General features: G+C 39.6%; 1 protein-coding gene across 1 annotated transcript in view; it reads left to right on the plus strand.

The window, feature by feature from the left end:
* LOC131697784 (monocarboxylate transporter 8-like) overlaps window positions 1-6,942 on the plus strand; it is a 44,550-nt gene extending 37,608 nt beyond the window's left edge. The window contains exon 6 of the mRNA XM_058989078.1: window positions 416-6,942. Within this exon, the coding sequence (XP_058845061.1) occupies window positions 416-642 (227 nt within the window). The 3' untranslated portion in view covers window positions 643-6,942. The remainder of the gene's footprint in view (window positions 1-415) is intronic.
* The last annotated feature ends 12,922 nt before the right edge of the window (window positions 6,943-19,864 follow it).

Here is a 19,864-nt window from a genome sequence, read left to right on the forward strand (position 1 = left end):
GGAAGATCTGACCACGGAGGAGATGTGGGCATCAAAGGAGAGGCTGCTGTCAAGAAGTACACCAAGGCTTTGTACTGTGGGGGAAGGCAGCAGCAGGCAGTTTCCGAAGTTCAGGCCAGCTATATTGAGATTCTTAAGTTGAGTTTTATATCCTACTAGAAAGAGTTCAGATTTGCTAGTGTTGAGCTGTAGAAAATTGGCAGACATCCATGCCTTTGACTTTGTGAAGCAAAATTTGTTAATTCTATAGGGTGCTGCAAAACTTTTGGTCATAGCTGTACGAAATGATGGCAATACATTGTAGGTAAGATTTTGTGGAATTGTTTAGTTAGCGCTGTGTACTTTAAACACCACACAGGGTCGGTCAGTGCTCAGAAGCTGGCCAGTAACAGTTATTGTTTGTTTCAATCTGCAGGGATTCTTCATGATTATTTTGGCAACTACCACGTAGCTTTTTACCTGGCTGGGGTGCCCCCAATTATTGGTGGCACGGTTCTGTTCTTCGTCCCTCTTATCCATCGTTGGAACCAGCGCTGCCAGCAGCAGGAGGACCACTGCAACGATAAGATGCTTCCTTCAGAGAACAACGCTGTGAACGGGGATCTCCTGCCGGGATTCACAGAAGTCGAGACACACGTCTAGAGGTTTGCGACAAATGAAGGTACCCTTTTAAAAACAGAATGGCAAATGGGACAGCACACCAGAACATTCAACCCCCCTTTGTTTCGGATTCGGTGAAACTGCTGCTACCTCTGCACACAGGTTCCAACATTTCCTTTGTGGTTGTTGTTGTTTTTTCCTATTGTTCCCCAGCAGTGCCTGTGCTTTTACACCTCTAAGTTTACAAGACTGCCCCTGTATTTCTTATAACCAGTTTTACACTTTTACTCTTCGCCCCAATGGAATTCTCACAACAGGGCAGCACGAAGTAGACCTGCATTGTTTTAAAATCGTTTCTGACCTGAGAAAGTCTTTTCTAGCATCACCTTCCACGACCATAGTCGTCCAAATTGATGAATAGGAAAGCACCCCAAAACACCGGACACGCTTTGTTCAACAAACAAATGGCTACAGTTAAAAGGAAAGCCACACAAGACAGAGAGGCCAGTCTTGTCTGACTGACACATGATGCTTGGGTTGCTGCTCCATCTTCTGGACTATTTGTTGTATTTTAATGATTTGAAGGTAGAACACCACCAATGGGGAAATTCTTAAGCGAATTCCTGTCTAGTTTGGCTGTCTAGAAACCATCTTTGAGGTTTTTCTCAATTCCACAATTGTTCCAAAATATAATCTGAAGGGCGCAGGCAGCCATCTTTGGCTTTTTATTTGATGGGTGGCCTCATAATTTTGTACCCGACTGTACAGTATGTTCCATCTTCAGCATACCTTACTAGTTGCTACAGATACATACGTTGTAAAACAGCACACCAGCTGTCCTAGCTATATATGAATTGTGGTTTTGTGACCTGGTCTGGAAAATATAAATTTTCTGGCAGCATTTTTGGATGAAATTGGGTTAATAATCTAATTTTGGCTATATCGGGTAAAAAAACCCCCCTACAATCAGAACACCTAGGTCTAGACACCAAATAATCTGTCCTGAGTCTTTTGTACATTTACTTTATGGATTTATTAAGAAAACGTCTATAAACCTGTATTAAATATGTTTGCAATTCCTAACAAGGAAATGACAATACAATTTATTACAATACAATTTCAATGACAAATTGCTAGTGGAAAGATTGATGCCATAGTACAAAGTAATTGTAATGTTTCTTATAATGCCAAGTTGTATAACACTGTACTGCTAGTCCTGTCTTAATAATTCAAGTATAATGTATTATAATTTGGGTTATTTAATTAGTTCCTTTAATTTCATAAGTGTTAGATAATTCAAGTGTTTGAATATTTTCTTAAAGAATATTTATGTATATATATGTGTGTGTAAAAAACCAAATCTATATTTTATTGTGATTTTGGTTTTGGTGGTCTGTTTTCATTATTGTAACTCAAAGCATGCCACTTAAACCTTCTGTTTTACTACTTCATTTTGTGCCAGTAGATTGCAAAATAGAAAATGTTGTGTAAATATTCACTGTTCAATAGGGGAGGGGTCCCCTAATAGTTCATAGGGATTATGTAGCATAATATTCAGAATATAACATGCAGCCTGTGTATAATATGAATGATTAGCCTTGGGTTACATTACACTTGCAAAAACACCATAGCTTGCTATATAGAACACTATACACTGCACACCTTGTATATAACATGAAACAGACATACAGCAAGCAACAATTCTACAATTTGTACAAGGAGGCACCTTGTAGTCTGAATATTACAATGTCCATTTTTATCCTGCGGATGTATTGGGTCACAGTGTTACAACTTTGTAGCAAACGGAATCCTTTTGTTTGTGCGATTCATTCCGCCTTGGTAGTTCTATAAAATACGGAACCACAAATAGAATTGTGTCCTGGTTGCAACACCCACTTCAACCACTGGGGGCTCCAGGATAAAATGAGTCCTGTAATCTCCTAATTCACATGACTTCACCTTATTCTGAATATATAGGGGGCACGAAATGGAGTAGAGCAAATTTGAACACCAAGCTAATGGATTTCATAAAGGGTCAGAAATCTTTTCCCCCCAATAACGAGAACAGGAAAATGTTGCAGATTTTTTTTTACACCATTTGGTCTAATTCACTTGTCCTGTCTAACCAAAAGGTGTTATGGGTAGTTACAAAGTTACACAGGGACTAAACAGCAAAAGTATATGTTACAGAGCACAGAAACATGACACACTTATGGGTTTGTGTACAAGAGCATTTGCAGTTGTGCTGCAATTCATTGTTTCCAGCATCCTGCTCAGAATACATAATGTAATTGAAGCACATGGAAATCCCAATTAACAGTATGGATGTAAACCTGTAATTGATGGTAAACAGCACCCCTTACGGGTCACAGTGGAAACTGTCACAATGTGGAGTGCATCATGTGGCAACTCCACTGTACCTACCATATTTCAGAGCTCTGTGGATAATACCTCCCCAATTGGCTTTCTAATCCCCCTGCAGACGAATGCATGTAATCAGTTATATTGTAAAGAGGCATTATTTTGTAAGTCATGTGAAAGACGATATTGGTTGCCCACCAGTTTTGTTTTGCCTTGACTCCTGCCATTGACTTCTGTTTTGGAAAGGATTCTATCCACCAGCACTATGGTCATACAACATTGTGTTTTGCACAGGGAAAGCATAGCAGGATAAAGTTCCTCTGTTTAAATTGAAAAGGCACCGCTGCCAAGTATGGACTCAGGAATGCTGAACAGTAAGCAAGGAGTGGTTTTTTTTTTTTGTCTTTTTAAAAAGAGTTTGAACACGGGACATGATATGATTGGGATTCAAGGTCTTGCAAGACACTATTCACGACCAACGGCTGCTATTAATGTAGCATTGTGTGCATGCAGCACACCTAATGAGACAGAAAGCCAGGAGAGTTTGCAGCCATGTGTGAATGACAATGTTCTGCTTGAATAATGCCTGTCTTCACCCTAGAAGGGAATCTCACTGGATTACTGTGCAGATCATCTACGGGTAGCTCTCTTCTGTAAACGGCTGTAATTCTGTAATGCACCTTTTTCCATTTCTCAACTAAAGCTAAAATCCTGCAGGTGATACATTGGCCTGGCAGCAAGCAAATACTTTTATGTTACAAGGGTGTATCCAAAAATCTAAACTATATCACCAACAGTGAGTAAACAGTGACCTGTTGTATTCTCAATACTAGTAGAACTGACCTATTATATCCAATCAAATATGCGGCTGTTATTGAGATTTAAGTCTAATGCCTCAGTACTACTCCTAATCACCCTGCTCACAATGCATTCTTTAAGAAATCTCCAGCACATCATTTAAATGTGACATTGATCTGGAGTACTCGTATGCCGATGCAAACTTTTTAATTCTAAAGAAAAGATCAGATTTATGAACCAGGTGCCGTGTTATCAGTCTTCTCATCGCTCATTGATCATCTGTTGGAATCTTTGATATTATTTCAATACAAAGGTTGTATTGCTTTTTTAATTTTTAATTTTTTTTTTAATGTACATTGTATGAAGTGTTACAGTTTTTAATAATTGTGCATTCTGTATGCACCAATACCATTTGCCCAGTGTTACAATAGGTTGCCTCAGATTTGAAGTAATCAGTTTTCTCAGCAAAGCAACCCCTTGCTCACTAAATATCTCAGGACCCCACAACATATAGCTGACTGCTCCGATTATAATGAGGAAACTGTCCCGCAAGTGCAGTGGTACCCCAAATATTATCAAGTTGGTACCAATGCACAACAACTGGATGGGTATTTTTTTATCAAAAAAAAAAAAAAAAAAGTGTTTCTGTATCTGTTTCTGTACTTTAAGAAGCTTGATGAAGGTATGAAATATCCAAGATATCTAAACTAATCTATTCTTGTTTAGATTTACTTTGGCTCATTTCCAGTTTTAGTCACCACGTACTGGCCACTTTTAAAACTGCACTGGGGAAGAGCGATGCTGGGGACAGGTTAATGGTTACCAGATATAGTTGGAGGTTAGACATGAGCTCTATTGAGGCTGTGATACAAAGTGAATCTAAGCAAGAAGAAGAATACATTTGTTAAGATCACTGTGATATTTCTGACACTACCAAGCTGCACTTCAAGACTGGGACCGTAGTGAATGTGTCAGCAGCCTTGGTACTCATCATTGTAGAATCCCAGGTTTGGTGAGTAGTGTAGCATTGCTGGGGTGTATCTCGTACACTATTACATTCATATTCTACTATTATTACTACAAACTCATTAGAGAACCCAGCCAACTGATCTCACCACAGATCACTCTGAAGTGCCATCTGTATCATAAACCTCACTGTTCAGATAACGCCATGTGTTACATTGAGCCAGTCTTTCTCTAGTGCTTGTGTATCACACTGCACACAGTGAACTCATCTCCACGTCTTTGTAGGGCTTTATCGATACAGAGTCTCGTCTGGGACATTGTGATATACCACAATGTTCCAGAAATGTGTCCTTTTTTGTGCCAAAGTAGGTTTTATGTGTTTTTAGTTAATTTGTTAATGATTTCTACAGTATGTGCAGTCCATGAAGCACTGTATATATTAGCACACTGGAGTGGTTTTGGAAACTTGCATTATGAAGAATATTTAACAAGGTAGTGTACTGAATTATACTGACAAAAATACTGAGTGGTTCAGAAATTACTTAATGCAACAATAAGTGGTTAATCAGTGAAATAATTGGCTGCACAAGAAACTGGAGATTCATTGAACACTAATTCAATGCTTTGGTGTTTTAATAATGCGCATGTCCTCATATGAGGCTGTAAAGAAAGTGAAATACTTCACTATGATTGGGCGATTTATAATGTTTACAGATGTCATCCTGTACATACACACAACCTATGCATGTATGCACATGCTTGAATTATTACCTGCAACACACACCTCAATCACCTTTGTCATCCATCCATGCACTGATGCGTCACGCAGCAAGTGTGCTAAAAAAAACTTGTATCGTTTGTCTGTATATTTGTGTTTTGGGAACACGCGTTTCTGTCCGAGAGGGAGGTCTATGTTATCACCCGCAATATATAACCATGTCTTCATCATTATCTTTTATGCAAGTTTCCAAAAACAGTTTTTGAGAAGACTTTTACTAACTGCCAAGACAATCGCCAGAACAATTACTCTGAAAACTCACATCACCAACAGAATAATGTTACTGCAGAACTACTGATGACTCTTTGTGTTTGTATGTTTGTTGGTTTTTTAACCTGATTTGTTAACTTGAGAACTTCAGTAGTTTAACTCTGTCTTGGGGTTTTAACCACTTTTAAGATTATTTGATTAATGGCACAGGGTAATTAAAATAGATTTCTAGGTTCTTTAACCTTTAATCTGACTTAATACATGTATTCAAATTTCTCATCATAGTATATGCAGAGGCAACTGCCTTTACTGAAATAGTTAACCAGTATTTTAGTCCTTAATTCTGATATAATGAACTTCTTATTTGACTTCATGTTTTAAGAATTTGTTGTTCTACTTCAGTTTAATGATTGATTAATGAATCGTTCACCTGTACTGATTAATCGATTAGGAAAATGGCACAATTAAAGCCCCTAGTTTTTTAATTAGGTGTGCTTGTTGTATTAGTTTTTTCTTACTTTGTAAGACCTGGAGCTGAAGGAATTGATTTAACCGGTTGTTTTGTTTCCAGCAGCAGGATAGTGTATCTAACTGGGGCTCTAAATTCACTGCATTTCCATGTGAGATAACATCACATTGCTCATCTAAAGATGTTCACAAAGCGCCGAGGTTAAGATGGCAGTATGTCAAAAACTGTAACCTAGAACAGATTCATGAAAATCAAACTATTTAAAGATACTGCTAGACTAAACTGCAAATGTCTACGGCAGACAACCAACACTGAAGAGCAGCGTCTCATAACCCACTGTAATCCCTGTAGATCTGCAGGAGGATTAGGAGTAGGAAAGCATTTTCTTTCATAAATACACAGACCAAACTATTGACTGTGAGATGAGGGATTATTTTTGAAAAGGAGCACTTTAAAATGTTATTGATCAAAGCCTTAATATACAGTATATGATTTCTATTTTTTAAATGTGCACCCTTTCCCACATCCTCCTTTGACCCAGTAACCCCCGTTGCCAAAGCTGTTGTAAACTTAGCAGTCGGTGAATTCATTAAAGTCAAACACGCTCCCAAACGGCACTGTATACTGTTGAAGACTAGACTGATATTTTACAATCACTGTAAACATGAAATGTGATGCTGCTAGATTTGTGTAATTCTTTGCCAGTTTAAATAGTATGTGGATGTATGTAACTTTTTTCTATGAAAACAATAAATGTATAAAATAGAACGATCCTCTTCTTGTGTCCATTGCATTGCATTCGCTATAAAGACATTGTGGTTAATATACAGTGGCAAACCTGAAAACAGTTTCAGTTTTGTTTAAGTAGGCTTGCCTGTAGCGTGATGAGGAGAAACAGTCCCTGCCGGTTTTGCCTCCCTACCTGCTGGCGTGACAGTGCCAATGCGACGCCCCTCTGTGGAATCTCAAGTGAAGACCAGCAACTTCACACAGCCAGGATGCAAACCTGGGCTCCCCTGACCGTACGACTCGCCCTGCCTTTACCAGGTAAGCCACTCAGGAACCCAGTGTTCTTTTACAAACAGAATCCAGGCTCATGATTGTTAGTAAAGAACAAAAAAGGTTGTATACATGGATACCAGTAGATACTGAAACGAACTAACGTGCACCGTCAACGGCGGTGACATTGAAGGAAGTTTTAAAAAGGCTTCTGTTGTTTATATTATGTGCTTGATATATTAGTACTTGAAGGTGTCATGCACATCTTTCATGTAAATTCACACCTGGAGCTGCTAATCCTTTCAACCAATCCATCACTAATAATAACCTTTTGCTAATTATTTCTACTGCACCCCATTCCTCACACGTTTCTAATCAAAAGGTGCAATGATTGTTAGGATCACCTACATTCTTCAGCTCCTGTCTGCTCTGTCTAGCACAGGCGATTGCATCTTTATTCTTCACAAAAACTATTATTAATAGCTATGCTGTTAAAAAACAAACAGGCACATTTACAGAACGTTGTCAGTAAACTGTTAGGGGTGTGCTGCATTTTACAGCTTTTATTAAGACGAGCAGGTCACAAACCGATCTCGCCATGTAGGTCATGGCGACTTGTCTTTTCAGTCAGTGCAACACTGGCAAGTTAAAAACAATATTTTTTAAGAGAATTCAACTGTTGACATAATGCATGCATCACAGCATTTTTGACTTTTGGAGCTTGTCCTCACCTTTTGGGACACTTGGTTGTTGCCTCAAATTTTGATTGACCCCCCTCAGCAAGGCCAGAGATTAGGTGGATGCCATGGAGGAGGCAAACTCTACACAGACTGCAGGGAGAGGTAGGTTTAAATTGGCATGGCAGAATACTATTGGGAACTCAGCGAAGGGTAATGAACATGGAGGTTCCCTTTGTCCAATAGCGGCAAATTATCATTTTTGCAGGTGTATTTCTGCCTGAAACTTTGCTTAGCTTTACATTCATGGGATGGGTACCTGTAATGTGTTTTTATATAGATGTGCAGGATGAGTACATTCATCGCTTGCTTTTTGGGAAGACCTGTACCCCATCCCACAATAGAGTTTGGGGGATCATTTTTACACACAGTAATGTGAGCTTTATGTTCAAATATTAATATTTCTAAATAGAAAGTATAAAAGAGGACCATGTGAAAAGCTACCATAGGCCCCAGAGTCTTACTACATTTTCACACTAGGTTTTAATGCAGTAGCAGGAGCACACTTAGACTGGGCTCTACCCTAGTAAAAGCATAGCAATGTGTAATAAAGCATAGTGAAAGCATTGTAAAACATATTGATAAACATATGGTAAATGCATAATATAACCATGGGGAAAGCGGGAGTACAATACAAAGTGAAAACATTAATAATAAGGGACCCATCTAAACAAAGATGAATATAAACACTCAAACAGAACTTAATAAAACTCAAGATAAAAGAACCTGAGTTGGCTGATATGCTGAGCAAAATATTTCAAGTTTAAAATTCACTCTAATTGCAGGGATAAAATGAACTGACCTGAGATGGATAAGTAGTGTTTTTATTAGTTAATAGCTCTGTAAAAAGGTTTTGAAGATACTCTCTGTGAGTGGCAATAGCCATGTAAGAGCCAGCCTATCTGTTTAAGTGGAAGCCTGAGGCTGTGTTAGGGCTGTACTGTGCATCACAAGCAGGCATGCAAGCAGGCAGTCTGACATTACAATCTTCACTCCACAGATAAACAGATGCTACAGCTAGCAGAGACTCGAGGTTCTTTGTAAAGGTTCAGCAAGGCAGTAGATTGCTGCCTAATCCTGAATCCAGGCAACTGACCTACTTTACTGTGGAATTGAACTGTGTCTGTGTAGTGACCTTGAGAAGAGCATCCCAGCTATATGTTATCTTTCCCAGACCCTTCCAGACTCGGGTGAGCTGGACACTCTTAGGATGAGAAGACTTTCCATTCAGATCTCATTTCCAGCGGGGCAGTTTTCAAAGTACATTGAGGTTTACAAAACATACTGGAATAGTACATGTAAGTAAGTACAGAACACGCCTGGATGAAAGACTCAAATTTATAAAATATGGACGTGTATTTATTCCTACAGAATTGACAAAGTCACACCACTTTAGTGAAAGATCTTTCCTAACTTTTTTCTTTTAAATGTAAATTTAGAGTGCCCAATTATTGAACCCTAATTTTCTCCCCAATCTAGACTGTCCAATTATGTTCCCCACATAGCTCTGGAGAACTTAAGGTGCAGTGTGCATCCTCTGATCCCATGACCAAGCCAATTACCTATTTTACACTCTTGAGAATGGATGTCAGGAAGCTACCGACCACTGGAGGACAAATGCCAGCCCTGCAGGTGTGCCTTTGAGCTCACCAGGCGCTCGGCCAGTAGGGTCTGCTTCAGCGCAATTAGCAGAAATAGTCTCCCTAACCCACAGGAGTGCCAGAGCCCCAGCGAAAACTGCTGACTTTGCACAGCCAGGACATGAACCTGCGCCCCTGACTGTATAACTCACCCTGCACACCATGCGGCCGTGCTCTTACCAGGTGAGCCACCCCTGCCTAATCTATTTTTCTTTTACTGTCATTTCCAATCACCCTCCATTAACAGACTAATCATAATGATAGATACAGTTTACACACAGATCACGCTGATATAAGTATACCACCACATACAGTTATTATTCAGAACACTGAAAACAGCACTAGCCAAAACGCTGGTTTGACTTAAGTTTCTTGTAAAAGTATTAACAATGTTCATGGCCACCAAAGAACAGCTGGTTGGCGGTGGTGGGACATTTGTTTCTGTTTAATCCCACTCATTTCGCTTGCTAATCAAATATCTTAGTATGACTGAACACATCATTTTTTTCACCGTTATTTAATGCAAAACATTTTAATGAGCATGATTGATGGCAGCCTGTCTGTGAGAGAAGTTGTCCGGAGAATGAGATGTTCTGCTTCAACAATCAGCAGACTAGTCCAGAGAAACCAGGAAGCCAGCTCTGTGAGGGACAGGCCATGTCCTGGAAGGCAGAGGGTCACCACACCGGCCCAGGGCTGTCACATCCGACTGATCCATCTGTGTAATCATTTTCAGACTGCAGTGGCTACCGCACGAGAAATGCCAGGAAGGTTAAAAGAAGAGTAACCAAGCAGTCCAGTATTTCTCTAATCCAACAGAACTGTTTTGTTCTGTAATCTTTGGAATTTCTTAATGAAACCTCTTGATTCCAAAGCTCTTTAATTCCTCTACTTGCTGCTACTTGAAAGCATGCTGCTTTGCACACAGCTACTGGGATCAAACTCTCCCCTGGTATTACATCACATGTTTTCATGACCTACAAAAATAAATTACAGACTGAGTCTCTAAAAATAGGGGGGCTGGGGGCGGTTTATGTAACAGGAATATACAGACGTGCTCAAATTTGTTGGTACCCTTACAGCTCATTGAAATAATGCTTCATTCCTCCTGAAAAGTGATGAAATTAAAAGCTATTTTATCATGTATACTTGCATGCCTTTGGTATGTCATAGAATAAAGCAAAAAAGCTGTGAAAAGAGATTAATTATTGCTTATTCTACAAAGATATTCTAAAATGGCCTGGACACATTTGTTGGTACCCCTTAGAAAAGATAATAAATAATTGGATTATAGTGATATTTCAAACTAATTAGTTTCTTTAATTAGTATCACACATGTCTCCAATCTTGTAATCAGTCATTCAGCCTATTTAAATGGAGAAACGTAGTCACTGTGCTGTTTGGTATCATTGTGTGCACCACACTGAACATGGACCAGAGAAAGCAAAGGAGAGAGTTGTCTGAGGAGATCAGAAAGAAAATAATAGACAAGCATGGTAAAGGTAAAGGCTACAAGACCATCTCCAAGAAGCTTGATGTTCCTGTGACAACAGTTGCAAATATTATTAAGACGTTTAAGGTCCATGGAACTGTAGCCAACCTCCCTGGGCGCGGCCGCAAGAGGAAAATCGACCCCAGATTGAACAGAAGGATAGTGCGAATGGTAGAAAAAGAACCAAGGATAACTGCCAAAGAGATACAAGCTGAACTCCAAGGTGAAGGTACGTCAGTTTCTGATCGCACCATCCGTCGCTTTTTGAGCGAAAGTGGGCTCCATGGAAGAAGACCCAGGAGGACTCCACTTTTGACAGAAAAACATAAAAAAGCCAGACTGGAATTTGCTAAAATGCATACTGACAAGCCACAATCCTTCTGGGAGAATGTCCTTTGGACAGATGAGTCAAAACTGGAGCTTTTTGGCAAGTCACATCAGCTCTATGTTCACAGACGAAAAAATGATGCTTTCAAAGAAAAGAACACCATACCTACAGTGAGACATGGAGGAGGCTCGGTTATGTTTTGGGGCTGCTTTGCTGCGCCTGGCACAGGGTGCCTTGAATCTGTGCAGGGCACAATGAAATCTCAAGACTATCAAGGCATTCTGGAGCGAAACGTACTGCCCAGTGTCAGAAAGCTCTGTCTCAGTCGCAGGTCATGGGTCCTCCAACAGGATAATAACCCAAAACACACAGCTAAAAGCACCCAAGAATGGATAAGAACAAAACATTGGACTATTCTGAAGTGGCCTTCTATGAGTCCTGATCTGAATCCTATCAAACATCTATGGAAAGAGCTGAAACTTGCAGTCTGGAGAAGGCACCCATCAAACCTGAGACAGCTGGAGCAGTTTGCTCAGGAAGAGTGGGCCAAACTACCTGTTAACAGGTGCAGAAGTCTCATTGAGAGCTACAGAAAACGTTTGATTGCAGTGATTGCCTCTAAAGGTTGTGCAACAAAATATTAGGTTAGCGGTCCCATCATTTTTGTCCATGCCATTTTCATTTGTTTTATTATTTACAATATTATGTTGAATAAAAAATCAAAAGCAAAGTCTGATTTCTATTAAATATGGACTAAACAATGGTGGATGCCAATTACTTTTGTCAGTTTCAAGTTATTTCAGAGAAAATTGTGCATTCTTCGTTTTTTGTGGAGGGGTACCAACAAATTTGAGCACGTCTGTATATACTGTATATATTGCATATCATGCCACAGCAGATTTCTCCAGTACTAACCCGCAATGCCATCGGGAGGTGGGACTCGTTGGGATATTGTTTGGTTCTTTCAAAAAGAGTTTCGTTGTGACTATGGTTCAACAGTATGGTTTAACTAGGAGGGGCACACTGAAAAGGAAACACGCACACAACACTGACAGAGAGAACTAGGGCTGTATATGGTACACTGAAAGAAGTGGTTGACCATACTGATGACTGTCATGACATACTTATGTTTAACACATTTCTGTGAGAATCAATAAGCACTTAATAATCCAAACTATGTCATTGTGCACATTTGTATTGAAATAAGATAATGGTTCTTCTCAGAAAAATTGCATGCCTAGAGGTTAAAGCTTTCTCACAATCCTTGTATTTGACTTGGTCCACCTGCGTGACAGTGATCATGATTTACTTTGTGCGCTACTGAGTTTGAAGGACAGACGAACGGACAAACAATCCTTTCAGTATACTGCGCCTCACTTTGTGCCTGCAAATAAATTCTGGCACTGGCCGCAGGAAGTGTGTTACCTGCATACTTGTTAGTCAACTTTAAAGCTCCAAGCCAGTTTAATGAACAGTTCTACACAGCCAGCTTTTTATTAATGTAGTTCTACTTTAACATTTACAAGCACGGCTTTGTCTGCATATTTGTGCAGCTGCTGTAATGTAGGAACCCTAAAAAGGATACTGTACATCTTGGATCAATTACCCAGGTGTAAACAACAATGCATAGCCTGTGTAAACGAACCTGTCATCCCATGCAGTTCTGATACAAACTTTATTTTATATAGCACAATTCATGTCACACATCTCAAAGCACTTTACAGTCCAAGAATAATAATACATAATAATAATTAATCACAGCAGGCTACAGACGTTAAAACAAAAAACAAGTACTGTGCAAACTCATAAAAAGCCAGTTCCTTACACAGGCTGAAATGCCAGATTTAATTTTGGTGCAGTACAGTAAGTGTCGTTCACATAACAACGGAAACTAGGACTATATTAGGCTAAAGCCATACATTAAAAAAGTTTACTTTAAAAGTAGCATTTCAATAGCCCTTTCTGTCCAGGTGCCTGGTGAGCTCAAGCAGACACCTGCAGGGCTGGCATTTGTCCTCCAGAGGCTGGTGGCTTGGCAACATCGGCTCTCGAGTTCCTGTGTGTAAACGGGACTGGCAAGGTTGCAGGATCGGAGGACACCCGTTGACCTTCAGTTCTCTTGTGCTGTTGCTAACACCTTACCTCATCCACATATATTTATCATTGTTTGTATGTGAAAAGCATTGTGACTGGCAGTTAACAGGCAACTGATTTGTCCAAAAAGAGCTATAGGGGGTGTAAGGGGCCATGTAATTAAACTGTGGGAAAGAACAGTGGTATAGATTCATTTTAAAAAGCCAGCAAGCGAAAAAAGAAAAAACTAAGAAAAAAGAAGAGTGTGTCAAAGAATAACTACTACTAACTGGTTGCAATGGGAATTAAAAATTGAATTACAATCTACCTGTGGCTTCCCGTAAAAAAGACCCTACATCTGTTTTACTGGCCAGCATGGAGATGGAAGCACAATAATGCTCTGAACTTTCACTGTGTACCAAGAGTTATCCCACAATGCAATGCACAACAATCCCTTGCTAGGAGATTCCTGGAAACTGCGTCTTGGGAGGTTATTAGCTCTCCGGATCACGAATGGGATCATTCTCTGTACACAAATAATATTCAGTATCTTTTTGTGGAAGGGGCAGATCAACACAGAAAAGCAGAAAACAGTAGGGAGGTGTAAAGTAGGAGGAGGCTGTGTGGTCCAGCGGTTAAAGAAAAGGGCTTGTAACCAGGAAGTCCCCGGTTCAAATCCCACCTCAGCCACTGACTCATTGTGTGACCCTGAGCAAGTCACTTAACCTCCTTGTGCTCCGTCTTTCGGGTGAGATGTAATTGTAAGTGACTCTGCAGCTGATGCATAGTTCACACTCCCTAGTCTATGTAAGTCGATAATAATAATAAAAATAGTACAGTAAAAATAAAGTAGCGTACCGACAACAGAGAGAAGCTACAATTTAGGGATTTGATAGAGTCTTACTTGTGGAGATAGAGGCACACAGCCACCACAGGCAATAGTGGTATAAAACTAGATTACTTTCTTTATGTCTTGTATCTGTTTTATGAATCTATAAAAAGGTAATGTAACTTAAATCCTATGGGCACAGTAGATTCCAGGCAGTGACTTCTGTAACCAGCAGTTGCCTCCACAGGTTGCTGTCGTGCTAGGAACAAATGTCGCACAGATCACACTACAGAATGCAATGCTACTGGGAGTACTGGATGTCACATTCACTTATGAAAATATGGCTTGGAAAGTATTTCCCATGGGAAGCTAAGCATTGAAGCAGTGGCAAAAATGTTATGTACCAGACAGTGTCTGTATGATTATCAATCCATTCACAAACACCAGTGCTAAATAAACCAGATAGAGTAAATCAGTTTGTACATTTTCTTTTTCTTTTTTAATGGGACTTTTTGATTAATCGGTTGGGCACCTCAATTTCATTTCATGAACCTTTGCATGTGTATCAAGTTAATGAAGAACGAATGTATGTCACAATAAGTCTGTACAGTCTGTCTCTATGTACTGTATGCTGTACATTCATTTAAACAACAGCGTGTCTTCAGAATCACTGTGAAACATCATCTCCTTTTGAGGGTGGGGGGGTTCATACAGTCAGAGGTGTGTTAGACTGCATCCTGGCTGTGTGAAGTCAGGGTTCTGCGTTTGGATTCCAGAAGGGTCATCGCATCTGCACTGTTGCTCCCACGGGTTAGAGAGGCAACATTGTCCGGGATAGAGCGCCCCCTCTATGTGGGCCTGCTCAGAAAGATGGACTAATATCCTTTACCATACAGTAGCTCATATTTTGTAAATGTATTTTTGACCTGTATTGGTTACCTTGTAACATAAAGCTATGCAGAGTTTCAGGCACTCTAAATACACCTGCAAATGATTGACTGGAATAGTCACAGAAGGCTAAACTATGTAGTAAATAGACACCAACTTCATGAACATAATAATGGGACATACTGTTACAAGGTGGTCTACAAAAACATTTTCTTGAAAAAAAAAGAAAAAAGTGTTTTAAATAAAATAAAAAAAAACTATGCCTGACCCACATACACACACTTACAATTCATGTAGTAACAGTAGCTGGTAACAAATGCAAATGAGTGAGCCAGTTGGGTAACAGCCAATGGTTGAATTGTTCTTGAGAAGCTTCCTTTGAGGCTGGAATCCTGTTTAGTGATTGCTCACAACGTGCAGGGCTGCACAAAGAGTGCTCTGTCTCATTCATTGCCTCATCATTCACCAAAGTGATTCAAGCACAACTCCGAGCAGGAAGCATTCTTTCCATTCACAAACGGCACAATTGCATACATTTGGAGTTCGGAAATAACGTTGCTGCTGTGTTTCAGGATGTTAATGTGTATAAATCAAAGATTACGTTGCCATTTGGCATTAGTCTCATTCATGTTGAAAGGGGGGCGAATGAGTCTTGTGAATTATTTCTCAGTATGAGCATTGCATTCTACTGTGGGAATCGGAATGGACTCTCCTACTTGAAATTCTATTTCCAAAAAGGGGTTCAAGAGGTTACAGGGTCTTACTTCGCTCTCGATGGAAAAGTAATAGCAAGAATAACCATTCAAAAAGGGTGCCTGGATGTACAACGACCGTTTATACACACATATACACAAAACGGTTAAAAGTCACTGTTGCTTTATGGTAAAAAAAAACTGGACTGAAGCATTGCCAGATCCTACTGTCTTTAAACCATATCTTCCTTTGGCCCAGGAAACAATTGTTTGTCCCTTTGATGCCAGACAATACACTGTACACAGCAACAATAACAGATTAAAGGATTAGCTTTCACATCCAGCTCTAACCTAGATTAATGACTTTGTTGTCCATTTAATAGTGCCGGATCACTAAAACTGCATTTAAACCTCTGCCCAGATGTACATGTAATTACAAATGATTAATAAAAAATAAATTGTCATCCCCCTATGGTAAGACATCCACTCAACCACCATGCCACAATCCCCCAGGTTGTTTTTACAGAAAAGGCAATCCCCCCAATGTAACCACCCCTTCCCCGATGTTCTTATCAGTAGCCCCTTGGTAAGATATTTCTGTTGACTGGACATCATGTTCTTTCACTTGTGATGCATGCTACACATCTTTAGTCCAAATCAGCAGGGAGCTAACAGTTCATATTCAATCACTTTGATCAGAATGCAAGTGATGTTTCCAATGATAACTGGTGCTGTTGTTCTGAAGTTATTTGCTCAGGGGAGGGATGGGGCAATCCACAGATCAGGACATGCACCAAGACGGATGAACCTGACACAGAATGGTGTATTACTTACCTAAACAGAATCAAAGAGCAGCCATTCTGAATTCAAACAGAGTGGAGCAGGCACAAGAACACGACAGGGTCTGTTCAAGTGATATAAAGGATGTCTGATCTAACTAGAACTACCCGTCACAGGGCCTCTCGCGTCTTCTATATGGCAGATACTGCAGGGTGCAGTGCTACACCTTGTATGCTACAACTAAGAAAGAAAAAAAAACACAATTTTTAATATTGACTCCCTGAGCTCCTGGGTGTAAAGAGGCTTGCTGGTGGGATCAGAAGACAGACCTTCAATTCTCATGGGATACTGATGCGGTGAAAGAACATGAGAGGAATCCAACACCATATTCTTTCAAATACAACACGTTTAACAGGAATAAAAAGCTATGCCCTTTTTTAATATAAAAATAAGTGGTCATATGGTTGACTCACCTGGTAAAGCTGCAGCCTTGAGGTGTACACGGTGAGTCATATCCTTGCTGTGCTTGGCTGAGGATGGGATTGAGGGAACTTGCATTGGCCTCTGTCCAGCACAGGAAGCATGCAGACTGACGTAGAGGAAAGGGCTTCACTATCGGTCTAATATGTACTACATACAGTTTGATTTGGTTTCTTTGGTTTTCAGCTGCGTTGTACCTTTACAACTGTTCAAGGTAAAGTAATAACCCTAATTCAAACTAAGCAAGGACTCACTGATATTGTGGAAAAGGATTTTAAAAGCTTTGTTACAATACCTTTTAAGACAGTGCTGCTTCCCAACAACACTGATGTTCAAACCCTTTTGAATTTTCAAATGGGACAGATTATCTAAATTCTCTCTATTTTTGACAGTAATAAAGGTGGCTGCCAGATTTTCCTTGAAAGAGCACTCCTTCAATTAAAGGCGACAGACCCTACACGATAAGGATAGATATGCACACTCACTTACTACGCATCTTGCTATCACAGAACAAACAAGCATATCTTTAAATATAAGCAAAACATTTCAATGAGAAGACAATCTCACAAGTGCAGTCACCACCCAAAATGCTATCTATTTTCTAGGAATACAGAACTACTAGGGGTGAGACATTTACTGCCCATGAACTCACCAGCTGCCATTTTTTCTATGGCTGTTGCATACAGACCCTCCAGTCGTGGCAGGCTGTAGAAGGAAGATGGTGGTTTTGTTCACAGAGTAACCAGAGAGCTTCAGTGCGGGAGGAAGCTTGTGTACCTGCAGCTAAAACTACCTTTGTTACTGTAAACAAGCTGGTAAGCCTACCATGTCTGTAGCAGCATGACTAGAATGATGGCAGCATGTAGTAAACAGTTATGAGAAACTACAGGTTATATTTACAAGGCATGCTCCATATTTAGATAGTCATGCTTTCTTTTTGTTTCTTAAAAAGACCAGCTGCTGTTTTCTATTAAAAATCCAATACCTTAACCCTAACAGTCACCGGTTGCTGGGTTTTGGCCTAGTTAATTTATTCTTTTGGCAAACCTGCCATGATTTATCCTCCTAAAATGTAACGCTTTCTGAAAGTAGGTACAAAAATACAATTACTGATCTCCACAAGGTTGTAAGGTTCACATGGGTGTGTATTTACTTTTAATTTTAAATCCCCACAAAGATTCTGTACATAATGATGCTGAGTAGTTCAATGTTCGTGTTGCTCAGGGCAACACTTATTTGTGCATTAAGCATGACTTCCCTTCTGTTTTCTGATTGGCTAGTAACACCTTTCAAACCACTGCTTTGCAAATCTCACAGCGTTTAACTCAATCCCCTTGTCCTGCTATTGCATGTGTTTTTATTCAAGCTGCCCTCAATAGAACACCGTGTACAGTTGCAGCTTTAACACACAGACACTGCGCCACCCTGTGGTGAACAGGAGTAAGCCACTCTAGCTGCTGGACAGTTTGTCAGCCTCAGTGGTAGAATGAGCATTATTTCAAATCATATACATACTACATTTTATTTGGTGACCAGCTTTGCCACTGTTAAATACCTGTTTGGCTTTCCTCATGGTAACTCATGTTTTTCAAGTCCTTTTCACAAAAATGTTCTCTCAAAACTAAAAAGATAAATTCAAAACCGTACACTACATAACACTACACTGTATTTTAAGGGGCACCATGTCACTGACATATTATCAAAATGCTGTATATTTTGTGTTTGTAAATATATAATTAAACTATTAATAAAGACTGCTACAGACTTTGTTGGCTTACCAGTTTGGTTACAGTAACTGAAGATATGAAACGTCTTGGAGGTCCATGCTGGTTCCCCATGCTTTTATACTTTCTCAACCACGTCTTGCACACGGCAATGACGCTTAACATCCACTGCCCCATCCTGCTTCACTGAAACTAGGCACAGATGAATGACAGAAAATTCAGTTATTTCCTTCAAAGAGGGCTCTGTACAGCACAGACCACTGGGCAACATTGAATTCCTGCACTCTAAGACTTTTTCCAGGAAACTATATTGTACCCTATGGTGTGTAAACCAAAGCAGCAGAAGATGGGTATACTTTCAGAACATTTTTGTTGTTGGTATATAAAAGTAGTACTTTGTACTTGGCAGTAATTGGGCCATATGCAAGATCAAATGTTTAATGTTTTCTGATGGGTCATTTCTCCATCATATAACCACTTGTCATTTTAAGACCTTAGTGTTTAAACATTTTAAGTATCAGTTAGGTTTGTCAAAAGCAGTTTTTTTTCTTTCATTTTGATTGCGTTTATATTCTATTACATTGATTTTGATTGCGTTTATATTCTATTACATTGTATTTAAGGACTCTGATCTGTTAGTACTGCAGGTTTCTAGGCAGCATGTTGGAAGTCACCTGCCATAGGCAGGGTGATTAGGAATGAGTGGGGGCATGCTTCACCAACATTTTGGGCAACGGCCTGGGTAACTGGAATACAAGATCACTTTTGTCTTGTTTTATTTTAATGGGCACTTTTTTTTAGTTTATTAACTATTAGTTTATTGACGTGTTTTTAAAAAAAAAACAACTAAACCTTCATCAAACATCAGATCTCTACTTTTAAGTGTATTATATCCTTGCACTGGGTTAAAGGATCTGTAAGAGAGGAATTTTCACAAATAAAATTTACTACGGATGTTTCACCTTTATTGGAATTACCCACTGGTTTATTTATGTATCAAATCCTATGTAAATGTACTTG

Source organism: Acipenser ruthenus, chromosome 16 (genome assembly GCF_902713425.1).
Source record: "Acipenser ruthenus chromosome 16, fAciRut3.2 maternal haplotype, whole genome shotgun sequence".
Taxonomy (NCBI): Eukaryota; Metazoa; Chordata; class Actinopteri; order Acipenseriformes; family Acipenseridae; genus Acipenser; species Acipenser ruthenus.